We start from the raw sequence: 15,738 nt of genomic DNA, 5'->3' as shown, positions 1-15,738 counted from the left end.
GCCCTAGCCCTCTAATCCTGGATTTTGACTTCCGAATGGGCCCGTACTAAATAGATGTTCTCCTACCAAGACATCCCAAGCCTTTCAGCCCACAATGCATTTACCCTTTTACAACCTCACGCATTTTTTCTGTCAAGATTATTGGCAAGGGGGCTATAAACTCAGCAAGGAGTTTATACGCTCAGCTAGACTTTGATGAAGACACAACACCACACTTGCCCAAAGCAGATCCATGGTGATGATTTCACCTGTCAATCTTGAGCCTCACCTTGGCTTACTGGAATCAAACCCTTTTCTACTGCGAGCATTTGGGGAGAGCAAGCACTGAAGGCTTCAAAGGGTTGTGCACCTATGCTCAAGCACAAGTATAAGCAGTGGCCGAGCAGATGGGGAAATGGTGTCACCCAAATCAGAAATGATGAAGATGAGGACATAAAGAGGCAGTGGAGAAGAAGGAATGGAGTGTGTAGGACTAATGTGGTGGAGGGAGGAGGTGAACACAAGCTTCTGATATTGTCAGCCAAATAAAGCTGTCTAAAAAAAGACTGAAAATAGGATCTTGAAACATCTGTGCCAGGGAGTAGGGTTTTAGTCAATCCATTGTGTTGGCCAAACCCAGCCACCCACTGAAACAAGGAACTGGCAACTCCATCAACGGCCAGGAGGGCCAAGAATTTGCATTCAACACCTAGGAAAAACAACAAAAAGCCCTTGCCTTGCAGAGAAGGGCCTAAAGCCTGGGTGTGCTGGTCTCTGTTCACCAGACTCCTGGCAGAGCTGGGGCTTTCGGGGTTCAAGGGAGGACCGTCCTGACCTGCAGACCCTGCCAGGATGGCAGAGAGCTGAGAAGGGGTCGAGTGTGGTCTGTGGTGTGAAAGTACCACAGGGCATTGGGAAATTGCCTCCAGGTATGTTAGAAAGGCACCAAGAAGGACAAAACCCACATTCGACACCTTGAGCGCAGTCGCCTGCATCACGCAGGTTCCTCTGGCACTCCGCAGGCTGGAGGGGTTTCAGAAGACTGTAAAAGCGGGAATTGCAACAAAGTCTAGACAGGATGTGATTAAGGCCTGAACAAGGATTGCCCCAGAGGTAAGGTCAGGGAAAGGACAGATTCTGGCAAGCCTCCAGAGAGATAGGTTGACTCCTTTAGGAGATGGGAGAGAGCTTGCTCAGTGACAAGGATGCATTGCCAGGCATGGAAACTGCCAAGGGGAAAAGATTCTGGTGTAAAGAATAAAAATGAGACGCAATCTCCATTTCCAGCCCCTTCACCTGGGCTCTCTTCTCTCAAGCCGCTCAAGCAAAGCAGAATAACACGCAGTCCTGCAAACCACAGGAGCAGTGGTCCAGTTTGAGAGAGGCTGCATGGGAGAAGCAATGGAAAAATGGGAAGATACAAGGCACAAGGTAGAAAGGACCCGTCAGAAACAAGACAGCCTCTGCTGAGGCAGCAGAGAAGCCTGGAACGGGAGTGAGCTCAAGTGAAGAGAGAAGTCGGAGCCCTTCTGAACCAGGGAATCTCCATTGTGGCCAGGCTACTTTAGGTCCTGCTGGCCTCAGAAGTTTCTCTCACAGCCTGTCAGGACTAAAGCAGACACCCTTGCCTTGCTCCACCAGAGAAGGGAGGTCTCTGGCCTTCCAGAAAAGTACACACCAATTCCTTGAAGCTCTGCAAAGCCCTGCTGTGACGCTGTAAGTGACGCACTGCAGACATTCCCAGGGATGTGGCTGATGTCCCGGGGTCCTACCTACAGCTGCTGGCTCCTGACAGTACCAAGCTCATCACCACACCCCAGTTCATGCTGAGGGAAAGACTCCTGCCTTCCAAAGCAGATGCTGCCACATGCTTGTTCCCATTCAGTGCTTCTATTTTTTTATTCTGCGCTTAGTCACAGCTTCTTGCCTTGCCCCTCTGCCAGGCGTTCACAGACACTACAGCCTCAAGGCACCATCATTCTCAAAGGCGGTCTCACGTTCCTGGCCAGTGTACAGCATCCTGCCCTTTCCTGGCAGCAGCTCCAATTGGGAAATCCTCTTCCAGCCTCACGCTCATCCTTAGGGTATCATAAGCAAACAGAGTCATTTCCCTGAGACAACCTCCTCCTAATCCCGTCCGCAAATAGGTCTCCAAAATGGCTAAAGTGGCCATTTGGTGACAAAGCAGCACACCTCCTTCAAACATGCTTGTCCTGAGACTCTCCATCATCTAAATATGGACATCCTCATGCACATATGCTTCACCCCAGCTAAAAAATGATGTGAGTTACTCATAATTATTTTACATTTGGCTGCTTTTTCAGACCTCTGAGTCTGACCAGAAGGCAAGTAACTCCAAACCATCCAGGAAAAGCATCCCGACTTCAAGCTAGCCACCACATTTCCAAGCCATCGCAGCACAGCTGTGCTGCATAGCCATGCGTTTATCTGACTTTTCATTCAGGCAGGTGCCCAGAAGACCCTGAACAGCAAAGAACAGCAGGACAGACAGGGGAAGAGTTTTATTTACAAATGAGTGACAAGTTCCCTAATGGGTGATACAATTTTTCACAGAGCTTGGCAGGAAAAAAAAAATAAAAAAAGAATCAAGTCAAAATAAGAGATGAATTACATGTTGAAAACCAGAGGGACAGTGAGAGAAGTCACTCAATGCAATCTTGAACGGTTTTGTACTGTTCAAGCAAACCATTTCTGGGATTCTGCCACCCAAAAGGTGTTACACAGAAACTAAGATTACTCAAGTAAAAGTTCCTCTGTGGTTCTGTGAAGATGACACATTGTTCAGTCCAACTAAATTCAAAATATTCTGTACAGTAGTGAGATTCACTGAAAAGGCCCCAAAAGAAACTGTAGTTTCCTTCAGCACTTGTGAGCAGTGCACGAGTGGGTTGTCCCGGCTGCACTGTTCACTGAGACACCTTCTCTGTCCCACGTTGCACAGTTTGCAGACTTTACAGCTAGAAGCGAGCAAAGCCAACAGAAAATGTACTCAACATTTCCAAACTCTGCCAGTTTGGATGCTGAGAGCTGTCAAATACATGGGTTCAGCATGCAAACAAAACTTAGTTGTTTCCCCAGATTTTTAATAGCTTTCTAATAATGTTGCAGAAAAGAAGCTGAAATAACACAAAGGAGAGGATTTTGGAAAGGACACGAGACCTGCTTCATGAACTAAATTTCTAAAAAGCCCTGTGATGTGTTCTATGGCTAGATCTCTAAACTGGCACAAAATATTCTTAAACTCCCTCTTCCTGGGTCTGAGACTGGCATGAATTTGCCCTGCACAGTTTCTCCTTCATGAGTGTGAAGGAAGACAAGAAAGAGCTGATTTCTACCAAAAAGGACATATCAACATTTAATTTATCCCATGGTAAACTGACTACAAGTTTTTCCAAATATCATGGTAATAGAAGTACCGCACAGTAGACCATTTCCCTTCTCAATCTACTACATGTGTGCAGAAAAGCGAGTTTAGAAAGCTCAGACAGCATGGAAAGTGTCTTACCTGTATAGTCCTGCTTCTGCTCTCATGAAGAAGCAGCTCCTCTGACAGAAGCAGAGTCCGGGCTGGGTTGCAAAGATCTAAGGGCTACATTTGAAAGGAAAATGAAAAAAAAAAAGAAAAAAGAAAAAGAAAGAAACAGTCAAACCTTCCACTGGAAGTGTGGTTTGCCAGAAAAACTTTCCACCCACCAAACCCACTTTGTCTTCACTTCAAGCTGTAACTCATTCAGGGAGAGCCGCCCCACGCTGCCCTCAAAAGGACAGAAAGCCTGCAGTCCAGTGCCACGACAGAAAAGAAAACCTTACACCTAACACCTACGTCAGGCTCATCTATAAAAAGACAATAATCAGCTGCTCGCTGCTTTGTACTTTAACAGCTCTGCACCACGCAGGCTGGGTTATGGGTGCTCTTCAGCAGGAAGCACAACCACAGCAGCAGCACGTTAGGTTCCCACCTCCCTCAGACGTTTGCTACACGATTTTATGGATGCCTTTCACGTAAGTTTAAGCGCCTTTAAGAAGACTGGCCTTCCCATGCCACATCCAGCTCGCAGGTCAGCGCCTCCAGCTCGTCTCGGTTTCACACCGGAGCAGAGCAGGAGAGGTTGAGCTGTCCCGGCTGCTGCCCAGCCCGGGCAGCCCAGCGCAGCCCTCGGAGGATCCTCCGGAGCCGCACGGCCAGCAGGCGGGGGCAAGGGAACCCTGCACGGGGGCCGTGTAGGACGAGACCGTGCAAAGCATAAAAACCACTTCCTGAAGTGGCAGAAACGGCCCAGACTCAACCTAAGACAAATTTTGGCCCGATGAGTACATAGCCAGGAGTGCTAACTGTGTTCCTACCCAACACCAAACGGAGCGCGCAGCCGTGGCTGGTGGTAAGGTCAGCGGCCACCCAGGTGCTGCTGGGGAGGACAGAGGTGAGCACGAGGCCAGCCCCCAACACCAGCCCGTCTGCCCCTGAGGAGTTCCTCATCTCAGGCCAGAGTCACAGACAACAGAGATCATGGGTTTGAGCCCAAAGCAGATGGCCTGAGCTGACACGATAGTATCGCTGCTAACAGGAGGATCGATGGCTTCCCACAGCCTCAGAGATGCTGCATCCATCAGCAATGTCCCCAAATATACAGACCTTCTGGGGTTTTGGCCATATGAAGGGCAAAAATGGAAGGCACGGAAGTAGTTACAGCTACCACCACCACATTTAGGGTGTGATTTCATGAAAGTCATTTGTGGAACTGGGGAGCGAGAACATCCTCTGCCAAGACACTACTGCTCTGGATCCTTGTCAATTATTTTAGTGCTGGCCACCAACTGGACTACAAAACCTTTGTCCACACACTAATAACAGCACGAAGAACCCACATTGATCTTCAGTTGCGCCAAGCTGGTTGCTGAAGCCTGAACACTGGTATACCTTCTCCTGTTTCAAGCAAGCACCCAAGGGCCTGACTTGAAAGCTGAAAAGGGAAAGTCCAGCTCGGGCAGGACACAGCTCCCTCAGAGAAAGTACCTGGCACCGTGCTGAGCACAGCCAGCTCTGGGGAAGAGAGCTGAGGCTGACAGGGGATCAACGCATTGGTATATTGGTACGTACTTCCAATGTACTTCCAGCCACGCTCACCTGCACGAAGACGGGGAATACCAGCACTTTGGGAGCCAGCGTCACGTACGTGCCGTAGCTGGAGTGCGGGATGTGTGGCCTCACTATGGTACAGTTCTGGTAGTTCCCATAGCTCTTCATTGTCTGCACAGTCTTCATCAGCCTGGATTTTCTCCCAGAGCCCATGTGTGACTTCCCTTTGCATCCATTTCCTGGACCAAGAGAGGAAGCAGAAGCGCACAGAAAATCAGAAGAGAGCTCTCGCAGAGTTACCGCACGTCGCTGGCGCGGCTCCTGCTCTCACAGGCTGGAGGATGGCACAAAATCTAATGGGAATAGCTGGAGCCTGGAGCTGCAGGGACATTCATCACTCTGCTGTCAAAGTCTCTTGGGGTTTCATGAAATAACAGCGCTGACTTCATTTTTCCTAATGCAAAATGAGATGCCCCGTCACGTTTACGCACAATCAAGAGCTACGTTCTTGCTGGACCAGGACTCCACTGGGTTACCCCTCAGCACCAACACATCCGTGTGCACACAAACACGAACCCAAAGTCACAGCCACCCCAGCTGCAGGCCAGCACATCTTCCTGCGTTTGGGTGTATGCTGTCTTCTGCACAGTTTATGAATACAGTGCTTCAGAGAAAGAGACGTGGTGCGATTATATATACCTCCCTATGCAGTAGCGAGGGCACAACATAAAAAATAAAGAAAAAGAACAACCCCAAACACAACCTGAATCACACAAGCACCAAGGAGGTTCCCCTTTCCCCCCATCAGGAAATAGCTGCCTGCACCACCGAACTACAGCCATTCCCTTTCCAGTGGGGGAAAATCATCTATGATTAACTCTGGGTGGGGAAAGAACACTGGAAATGTAAGCCCTGGGACATTTTTATGCACAGAAGTCCTGCCTGTGCTGAATTCAGGGCATGGCAGTTAGAAAAGTACGGGAATTTCACATCATGGGGTGGGGTTGATGCTTTTAATCACAGCTTTTAGAAGACATTCAGATTAGAGAAAGGGACAGAAGCGATGAACGCATTCATGCACAAGGGATCAAGCCATGTCTTTCCAAATCATTCTGGGATGTGATGGTTACTCAGATATGGGGGTGACTTTGAAAAGGATGACCCCAATTTGCATGAGGCTGGCACAACATCATCCACTGTCTTTCAGCATCACATTTTGGTGCTGGAAGAAGTCTGAGCAGCCTGACTGGCTTTTCGCTCTGTCCCACTTTACCACAAAAAGCCATCACCCTCACTCAATAGAGGGATTACACAGAAGCGGTGTAACCCAGCCTCAGCTGGGCGAGCACAGCTATGACTTCTCCCAGCAAGCCAACTCCAGCTCCCACGGCCACTCCACGCCTGCAGCCTGCATCGCTCAAGGCCAGGAGACATTAGGTGATATGCCACACCAGTCCCAGAATCTCTAAAATAATTGCTAACTCTCTGATTAAAAGCACTATGGATTATTCTTGTTCCATACTACCTGCTGCTTGAGTGAGCCCTTCCTCCCCCTATTGCTGGGTAATGGTTGCTGTATAGGATTTCTAAACCGTTTCCTCCCGGCCTTTGAATACATCCAGCCAGCTCCCAGCAGCATTTTGCCTCATGAGTGCAGGCACAGGACACGGAGTGCCCTGAGGATGCTGTCCCTGGGCAGAAACTACCTCTGCGTTGAGGTGAGAGCATCACAGGCTGTTGGGAGCTGGTTCCTCTACTCACAAGCACCTATGAGCACCAAAACAGTTCAGTGGGCAGCAGTGCTGAGGATGCCTTTACATATCTCCTCTTCCCCAGACCCATTAGATGGAGACAAGGGGAGACCAACAGACGGGACCAGAACCAGATGGGAGGTGCCCAGCAGCCCTCTGTGCTGCTCTGCTCTCTGGTGCACAAGGACAGCACGGCTGCCAGCAGGGAGCAGCTCTGCAACACTTCCTCCTGAGAGCACAAGATCCATCAGGTCCCAGAGCCTTAGCACCCTCTGGTCAACCCTGCTCTGTCCTAAAACTCACAGGCAACAGCTCCCATGGGAAATGAGTGTGTCTCTAACCAAAAATTCAAGCTTTCTTCTGAAGAAGCCCCTCTGAAAACTTACAGCATCTCCTCCCTCCAACAGCTGATGAGCCAGAGCAGCTCAGGTCCAGCAGGTAGACCAGGCAAGAAGCTGGAGCATTAGCCCAGGACCCTCACCCACGGCAATGTCTCAGGACCATGAGGAGCAAATCCTCCTGCAGCCCACACTAGAGGGGTGCCGCAGAAGAGACCCCCGAGCAGCCCCGTGCCCTTCCTCCCATCACAGCAGCTTTCAGCGTGGTAGCTTCTGCCTCTGCACCACAACAAACACCCATAGCCTTCCTGAGCAGAAATGGGCCAAAACACTTCTGAACGTGGCTCAGAGTAGATAGGGTCTGGTCCAAAGCAAACATATGAACCTACCCAACATATATTCCACTAAGTATTAGGAAGTAGTGTGTTTACTTTCGGATAAATGCCAGCAGAGCCAGACCACGCTCTGCTGGCAATCCAAACCCGCTGTTTACTGTTTGCTTTAACAGCCTGCCTTTGCAGGGGGGCAGTTCTCGTGACCCAGGGGTTGTTTCCACCTCTGAGTACAATAATTCTGACATTTTCTCCTTCCTTTTCTCATGGTTGCACTGCCAGATAAAAATCAAAGCACAAGAGACAGCCCAACACAGGACAGATATAAACTGTCTGGGCCACTCATGGTTTGCTTTTCCACTTATCCCTAAATCACCTCATTTCATTTGAGGCATTCATCACCTGCACAGGTCCCGTTTTCTGCACGCTGGCACAGAAACACATCCAGCCTGCCCGAAGCATCAGCTCCTGTCTCAGTGTGACTGGTGGCCACCTCCGCGCTGCCACGCTTAATCATCGCTCAGGATAACTACTGCGTTCTTCTCTCTGAAGACTTAGAGTTAAATAAACTGAAAATAATCATTAAAAATTACTATGGGAAGAAGCCTGAGTCTTTCAAATTCCACTCTGCTGTGAGAACAAGTCCCCGCGGCTCAGCTCGTCTTCGCACAGGCTCCCCAAACGGCAGGGAAGAGCTGCAGTTATCCCCGGTGCAGAACAGCCCCTGCAGCTCCGCCGTGGGAAATTCTTCCAGCTGCAGAGCCCCAAGGATGGGGGCATTCAAACACCGGGGCTCGCTCCTGCTCCCCAGCGTCCCCATCACAGCTTTGCCAGCCCCACACCTCACCATCCTGGGGCACTGCCCAACCTTTATAGGCAGCACAAGCTTTTCTAGCTGGAAATTGCACTGACAGCAGTGCCCGCACCAGGGAGGGACAGCTGAGTCCCCTGCAAGTCTCCTGCAAGATCATACCTAGGAGGTCGGCTCTGCTACGGACACACAGATAAACCTTGGGCATCCGAACAGAGCAGAGCGCATGTGCTGCCTCCCAAAGTTCCTGAATCAAGCAGCAGGCAAAAGGTGTTTTTGCAAGGAGCTGAGCATGCTGAAAACTGCAATTTCGTTAATAAAGTCAACAGCACCCAGTGAACACACTGGGGAGTATCCCCAGAACTCACTACTCTTGGGTTGCTTGTGACCCTGGTCTCCCACGCCAAGTGACAGTCACCTGTTGCTGTCCTGCTCAGGAAGACCTCCTGTTGGCCCCCGCTCCCTCTTTCGCAGCCCAGGATTCATGCAGTCCCCCCAGCCCTGACGCACACCCCACCCTACTCTCCCTGCAAGCCCAGCCATGCATGGTTCTCCAGCAGATCCATTGCAAAAAGTGAGTTTATGCTTCAAAGGTTTTCAAGGAGAGCTGGTCCAGAGACTGCCAGCAACCTTGCAGCAGCCCAGGAAATGAATATTCCCCAAACCTGGCCCTTCAGCCTGCACTGCTGTCTGCACAAATCCAGCTCATGGCCATCCTCACTCCCCTAGAGATAAAATGAACTGCAAAGCAGGGGGACACTATTAGCACCCCCAGGTACAGTATCGTGCCTGAGAAGGGAAACACGTCACGGATAGACCCACAGACGCCTGGGGAACTGCCGTATCATAAATATTTAGCACTTTCACACTTCGTGCTTTCATCATCCCCCAGCGGAAAGCCCCTGCCACCAGCCTCCCTTCTTCAGCCGCGCTGTGAGCACCCACAGAGCCCTTCTCACCATGAGGCTCACTCAGTCACATCAGCAGCAGTGCTCTCCTCTGGGCTTGGTGGAAGGGTTCTTGCTTTTATGTTTGACCCAAAGAATGGGAAGATGCCGCAGCCAAGAGCCTCAGGCTCCTGCCACTGTCCTCAAAATGCGAGGGACTCCAATGCGGGGCTAAGAGCAAGAGCTAGCACTGGAAAGACTGCATCTAGCTCTGCTGGGTGCTCTGAGCAGTTTCCAGCACATCAGCAACTTACCCACAGTAGCATTGTTCTCTTGGTAGACAGGCCTCAGCAGCTGTAAGACACAACCCGGAAAGGAGACCGTCACCTGAAGTGGGCTCAAGGCAGACTTCACAACAACAAACAGCAAATTTCAGCATGCCCAACCCAGCAAAGCCAAAGCACTCCAGAGAGGTGAAAATCTTTTATGCCCACCAGAAAATGAGAGCAATGTTCTGTGCTGTGGCCTGCACAGTGGAAGCACTTCCCATACCCCTGTCCTCTGAGGGAGCCCTGAGAAGAGGCAGCAGGTCACTGGCCTCGGCTCTACAGTCCTAGTGGTAAATGCTTTAGGAGCAGAGCGGAAGGTTCCCCAAGGTAGCTCTGGCTTAGAAACATGGCAAGTGCTCCAGCAGACATGTAGAGGAGACGCCCCATAAGTGTGGGCCAAGCGAGAACCCAGCAAGCACAGCCAACAGCCGCGTGCAGTAACTCGAGCGCGGGGCTGGAAGGCCGCCCTACCTGGCTCCCGGGGTTCAAGGGTGCTAAGATGATGTAGTTCTGGTCAGCAGCAGAGGGCACCCGGGACAGGGGCGGCATGGTGTTCGGGCTCGGCTTGCCAATCTCCGTGTACCTCTCCCAGCCGTTGAGCACCAGCCCGTCGCTCCCGTCGTACAGTACGTGGCAGCTCCGGCGCTGCTCGGCCCGCGGGGGCATGGTGCTGTTTTTCTCCCGCTTGTTGGGCGGTGACTGCAGGTCGTAGGCAGACTTGCAGGAGGATCTGCGGATCATGCCATCGTGCCCTGATTTGACCTGCGGGACGAGCCTCCAGACCAGCAGAATGATCTCAGTGGGGCAGTTCCTGAAAGAGACGGCACGAGGTGAGTCAGAGACGGAGCAGCGGGGAGTGAGGCACCCCGAGGCACAGCCGGACAGCCACGAGCCCTTCCTCCCTGCAATGCCTCTGCCCTTCCCTCCCCAGCCCCTGCATCCTTTCTTCTTCCCCTTCAAGGAGTCCTTTCCCAGACTCCTGCATCCCTCAAAGCCTTTCCCTTCCCACAGCCACCCAAAGCTCCTGCTCCCCTGCCCCATGCTCCCTCGAGCTCTCTCCCCCGTAGTCCCGCACTGATGCTCACCGGATTTCATGTGCCAGCTCCACACATTTCCAGTGCTCCACAGGCTGCTCGTTCAACTGCAGCACCGTGTCGAGCTGCTGCAGACCGGCCTTTTCGGCTGGGCCACCTGCGGAGGGAAGGGATGTGTGGGTGTCAGTCACCTGCCAGACACGGAGCTGAGCGTGCTGGGGCAGGGGGTGCCCTGGGGTGAGGGGACACCCACGTAGCACAGCTTCACAGCTTGCACCACGCACTGCAACAAAACTAATCTGCTTCCCCTAACAGAGCTAAGGTTGTTTTTCAGTTTTATGCATTGTATTTTTTAAGTGTTAAATATATCACCGAGGAACTGATAGAAATCTGTTGAAGTTCATGAATTTCACAGCGCTTGGGCACAATGCTCTCCTCGGCAGTTTGCTATGTTAAATACGCATTATATGTTAACATTAGGAATTAGGAAAAGAATATGAATGCGTTGTTTTTGTATAGAAACTCCAGGACATGAACAGATGGGTCTCTGCTTCTAGTTTGTGACCAGAGACACTGTTCCTCACGGACAGGGTGTTGCCAATAGTCCGACACGGGAAGCCAGGGGGATTTCCTGGTGTGCAGTGGGGAGCACCAGGGGGACGCTGAGTCCTGGAGATTCACACCAGGAGGATCCATTCAGGCAACCAAGGGCTCCTGCAGTCCTGTTCCTTCTGTGCTGATCTGGCTCCCCCCTGCAGACGCTTCCCACAGGTCTCCCAACCACCCAGACAGTTCTCAGGTTGGAGAGGGAACAAAATGTCTACACGTTACAGCAACTCACTGCCAAAATAGTAACCCAGTGGCCTCTGTCCTCATTAGAGGCAACAGAGAATTCAGTAAGTGAAATTTCTTCAAGGTAGCCAGAGTCCTGCAAAGCATGGGAGCTTCTGAGCCACAGCCTGCTCTGGGAAGCAAAAAGGAGCAAAGTCATTCAAATCGAGAGGGATTAAAATGAGCCAATCTCTTACCAGAATCCACTGCCTGCACACGGACTGGGGAGTCACAGCAGATTGTGAAGCCAAACCCATCGCTTCCTCGAGGGATCGTAATCTGAAAAGAGATACCAGAGTCACCCTTTTAAATAGGAAAGCACCCACCGTATGTGATCAGCGAGCATCCCTCACTCCAGCCACACGCTGCTTTCAGAAACACAGACACACGGCATTTCCAGAAGCAGCTGCAGAGCCCAAAGGAACTGCCGTGAGGAACGCTGTCACTCTGTGACCCCACACGGACAATGGGTCTCTCCCCCGCTGCAGCCAAGGGGATGGAAAGAGCACTAAAAAGCAATGTGAAATCAAGTCCAAAGACCAATGGAGATGAGCGACGCAAAGCAAGTGTTTACTGAGCACATGCAAGTCTCCGTTCATGGCTTTTGCAAGCGTAAGGAAAGGTCAGACAAGCCACTGGAAAGGAAAACCTGGCAGTCTGACTCTGACACTGATTTCTAACACAGCTTCTCCAAGCAAGTCACTTAAACATTTCATTTCCAGCTGGGCAATACACAAACAGCAGCACTCCTCCAGAGGAAGCCGTGAGGATCAGTGCACTCCTGTCTGCAAGGCATCTGTGCTGGAGCGGGCTCTCGTGTACTACCCCATTAGCTGGGGTATGTTTTCTCTTGCTGAGTTTGAATAGGATGGATGCTGTGTTGACTTAGGTTCATTTCTCCTCCTGATTCTAGAAACAATGAGCTTATTAATAAAATTATATTTATTTTTTCATGTTGGCTTCCAGCAGCAGCTCAACACGATGGTTCCTGTAAATACCTGATTATCCCCAAGACATTTGTCAAGATTCTTGTTTTACGGACAGAGAAAAGAAAAAATCCAACATCTCTGCCCCGTGTTATTTAGAGAACAAGCGGTCAGAGAGAAGAGAAGGAATCCAGTGAAGCAGCCAAGGAGAACTGCTTCCACACTCCTTTACCGCAGGAGGGCAAATCCAGCAAGCTTTCATTTCTTTGCACCTTTCCCCTGCCTAATTGCTCAGCACGTACACACACACACACAAAAAAAAGGGGGTGGGGAGGAGGCTTCAAAAGAGAAACTGTCTTTCTCTGACAAGATCATAAAATAGGTCCAGTCCCACTACGCTGAATATTTTTTTCTCTCTGGAGCTTGGTGGATTCTCAAATAGCAAAGCGACTGCTTTTGGCTCTGTGCCTCCAAACCAACCTCACACCTTAAATGCAAAGCTTGGGGGATCCGAGTTCTGCAGAAGCATCACCACCAGCACCGTGGGAGCCAGCCCAGCATCTCCCCTCCACATCCACTTCCCAGCCCAAAGCTTTCCGCGTGCCGAGAGCTCTCCCACCCCTCCGCGAGCTGGCTGGCTCTTGCCCCCCACCAACGGAGACACCTTCCCTGTGTTCCCTACACAGCAGCTTCTCACCGCTGATCTTCGCTTTCCTCAGCTCCCACCACCATGCCCAATAACAGCGAGCTGAACATACACTGTTGCCGCTGCACAGAGCTAAGTAATACGAGCGCCTGACACAAGCTGCAGGGTGGGCAACAGGATGGTGCAGACTCCAGGACCACGGCTGGCACAGACTCGCTGTGCCCAAAACTTCATCAGAAGGTGCAAGCAGAAATTGCCAGAACAGCGAAATGAGGAGGTCCAAGACACAAATCACTGTTGTCACTAATACAAACAGAGCAGCATTCCTGCGTGAGGCAGTCACTATAGCCCCAATAAGAAGTGGTCATTTTTAATTAAGCTAATTTTTCGTGCAATCCCCGCTGAGCTAAACCATGACACGGAAGATTAACACGGGAGCACAGAGAAAAGCTGACCACGAGCTGGGAGCCCCAGCCCAGACTGCAGTGGAAAAACTGTTTGAAAGTGCAAGAGACTGGGACCTGCGCAAGCAAAACCAGCACCAGCGTCGCGCACTGAGTGGGTCCGAGAGAACTCACAGCAGCTTCTGCAGGGCACAGAGACCTGCCTCTCACACAGCAGGCCGCCACTGGCTGCAGCCAGCTTCACGCAACGCTTCGTTCCCGTACGCATTCATGCTAAAGTACCTTTTAAAAGAGAGAGCAGCAGCCTGGCAGAGACTTGGCTGCGTGTGTGCCTCTATAAGCATTAAATTAAGGCAACACCTCTCAGGTTAGCACCTTCATAGTCAGCGTGCTAAGTCAGACCCTTAAGTTACACGGTGAACGCTCCCTGCATCTACCCCCACTGCACACTGCAGCAATGCGCAGAGATAAGCCAGAGCTGCCCGGCCAAAGACGTTTTCCTTCTGTTCCTAATATTACCATTTACAAACGAGAGCAAATCAACAAGTAGCAGCAGCACACACGCAGCCCCTAAGGGGGAGAAAGCCCCCAGACAGCCGTGAACTCAAGCGAGAGCTGCAGCAGTGCGCGCACGCCGTGGCACACGGATCTCCGCGCGGGCGCGGGGCCGCACAGACCTGTCTGTATCTCCGCTCCGAGCACACCTTGCAGAGTCCATTGAAGCGGTTCATGGCTGGGAACCCTAAACTCGCCGCTAGCCCATGAAAATCCAGTCCCCCGCAGCAGCCGTGATCCCGATCTCCTCGTGTCGCACCAGTGTGGAACAAACCACAGTCAAACTGGCATGACCGCCCATGGGAACCCAGCTCCAGAGAAGAATGGCAGGAAGCCACCTTTCACCTCCCCAGCCCCTGTCTGCGCTGTATGCCGCTTTACGATAAGCCAGAGGGCTTCCTGAAAACCCTAAGTGACAAGGAAGAGAGAGAGTTTTATATTAAAATTCCTGTCAACTATTTAGTATTCCCTAGTCCCCGCTCTGTTGATGTGGCTTTTGTTCCCGCGGCATTCTTCAGCCGCACGGAGCACTTTGTTATTGCAATGTTCTCACAAACACTCTGAGGATGTTTAAGCGGCGTTTCACAGGCACCGGCTGTGCGAGCTTCACTTCATTAAAAAGACAGCTTGCACTCCTTACACTCACAGAGGACAACAGAGAGGATTTTTTTTTTTTAATTTTTAAAAAAAGAAAAAAAGAAAAAGTTTGGTTTTGGAAGCACAGACCCAAAGGACACGCACGTCCCAATGTTTTGTGCTCACAGAGTCACAGAGGGGGAGCAGAGAGGTCAGCTGAATTGTACCTACGGGGTAATTTCAAAATTAAAGACAAAGAGAAACTCCGAGCCCAGCCAGCAGCAGGGCACAAAGCAGGACACACCGAGTCTGCATGGCACAGCCCCAACTGGCAGCGCTGCAGCACAACCTTCTACACCCCTACGTGGGGATGGAAAAGGAGAGGAAAGGCTCGAGGAAACCCAAACCCTGGACTCCCCTGCCCAGCAGCCAGGGTGGCAGAGCTGAGGGCGGCTGGGATGGGTGTGCAAGGAGCTCCGGTGCTCCCAGGGGACCCGGCAGCGTGGCGGAGCTGCCGGAGGCGCTCCCGGAGCCGCTCGGGGCGCATTGTCCCAGCCGCCGGGCTGGAGCTGGAAGGAGGATCAGTCTTCCTTCCCAGCCACCATCTTTCAAGTCCGCGGCGACTGCCGGAGAGGAAGGGAGGAGAGGGGCGCTGGCTTTGTTTGTCTTGCTCAGTCCTACGCTTTAAAACAAATAACTGAAAACGCAGCTGAGGGAAGCAGCAAAGCGGAATTCAGCACAGATAAATCACGGGGCCGGCTGAGCCCCATTTCCGATGCAGGCCATGTGTTCGCATTCCCATTTCCCATCCTCGCCTCTCCTATAAATCACTGAGGCTCCACCGTGGGCCTTTCCCTTCCCAGAGCAAACGGCCCCGGGAGGAGGAGGGGAGCAGACGCACCCGTCCGTGGAGCCCTGGAGCCGGCCAGGGGCCGAGGCTGTGCTGCCGGCAGCCAGCCAGCCCTGTCCTCATCGCTCCTGGTTCCCGTCACTCCCAGTACACGGCTGGTACTTTGTTTCTGTGGTGATACATTGGAAAACAAGGAGGTCCTTATATAGCAACAGGGAGCGAGTGTGGGGTTACCAGCCCCATTACCCACCTCCGCCAATCAGTGCTTGATTGGGAACACTAATTGCCTACAAAAACCATGGTGTCAATAGGGAGGATGACGCAGCTCCCACCTCAGCACCATCCTCAATAATACGCCAACCCTCCAGCTCATTCGAAAGCCCCACACATG

The 15,738-nt window shown here is 51.7% G+C and overlaps 1 protein-coding gene across 3 annotated transcripts in view; it reads right to left on the bottom strand.

The window, feature by feature from the left end:
- The window catches only part of RGS3 (regulator of G protein signaling 3), a 79,226-nt gene that overhangs the window by 45,931 nt on the left and 17,557 nt on the right, over positions 1–15,738 (bottom strand). For 2 of the 3 annotated variants that reach the window (XM_080562536.1, XM_080562537.1), the window contains 6 exons: positions 11,588–11,669; positions 10,611–10,716; positions 9,997–10,336; positions 9,511–9,550; positions 5,126–5,316; positions 3,506–3,589 (listed from right to left, as the gene is read on the bottom strand). In XM_080562536.1, coding sequence (XP_080418662.1) covers positions 3,506–3,589; positions 5,126–5,316; positions 9,511–9,550; positions 9,997–10,336; positions 10,611–10,716; positions 11,588–11,669 — 843 coding nt within the window. Of the gene's footprint in view, positions 1–3,505; positions 3,590–5,125; positions 5,317–9,510; positions 9,551–9,996; positions 10,337–10,610; positions 10,717–11,587; positions 11,670–14,043; positions 14,232–15,738 lie in introns of those variants that run through there. The other variant, XM_080562538.1, reaches the window with a different exon arrangement.

The sequence above is a fragment of the Anser brachyrhynchus genome (assembly GCF_964034855.1).
Source record: "Anser brachyrhynchus genome assembly, chromosome: 19".
In the NCBI taxonomy this organism is placed as follows: Eukaryota; Metazoa; Chordata; class Aves; order Anseriformes; family Anatidae; genus Anser; species Anser brachyrhynchus.
This window is presented reverse-complemented; position numbering and strand designations above follow the sequence as displayed.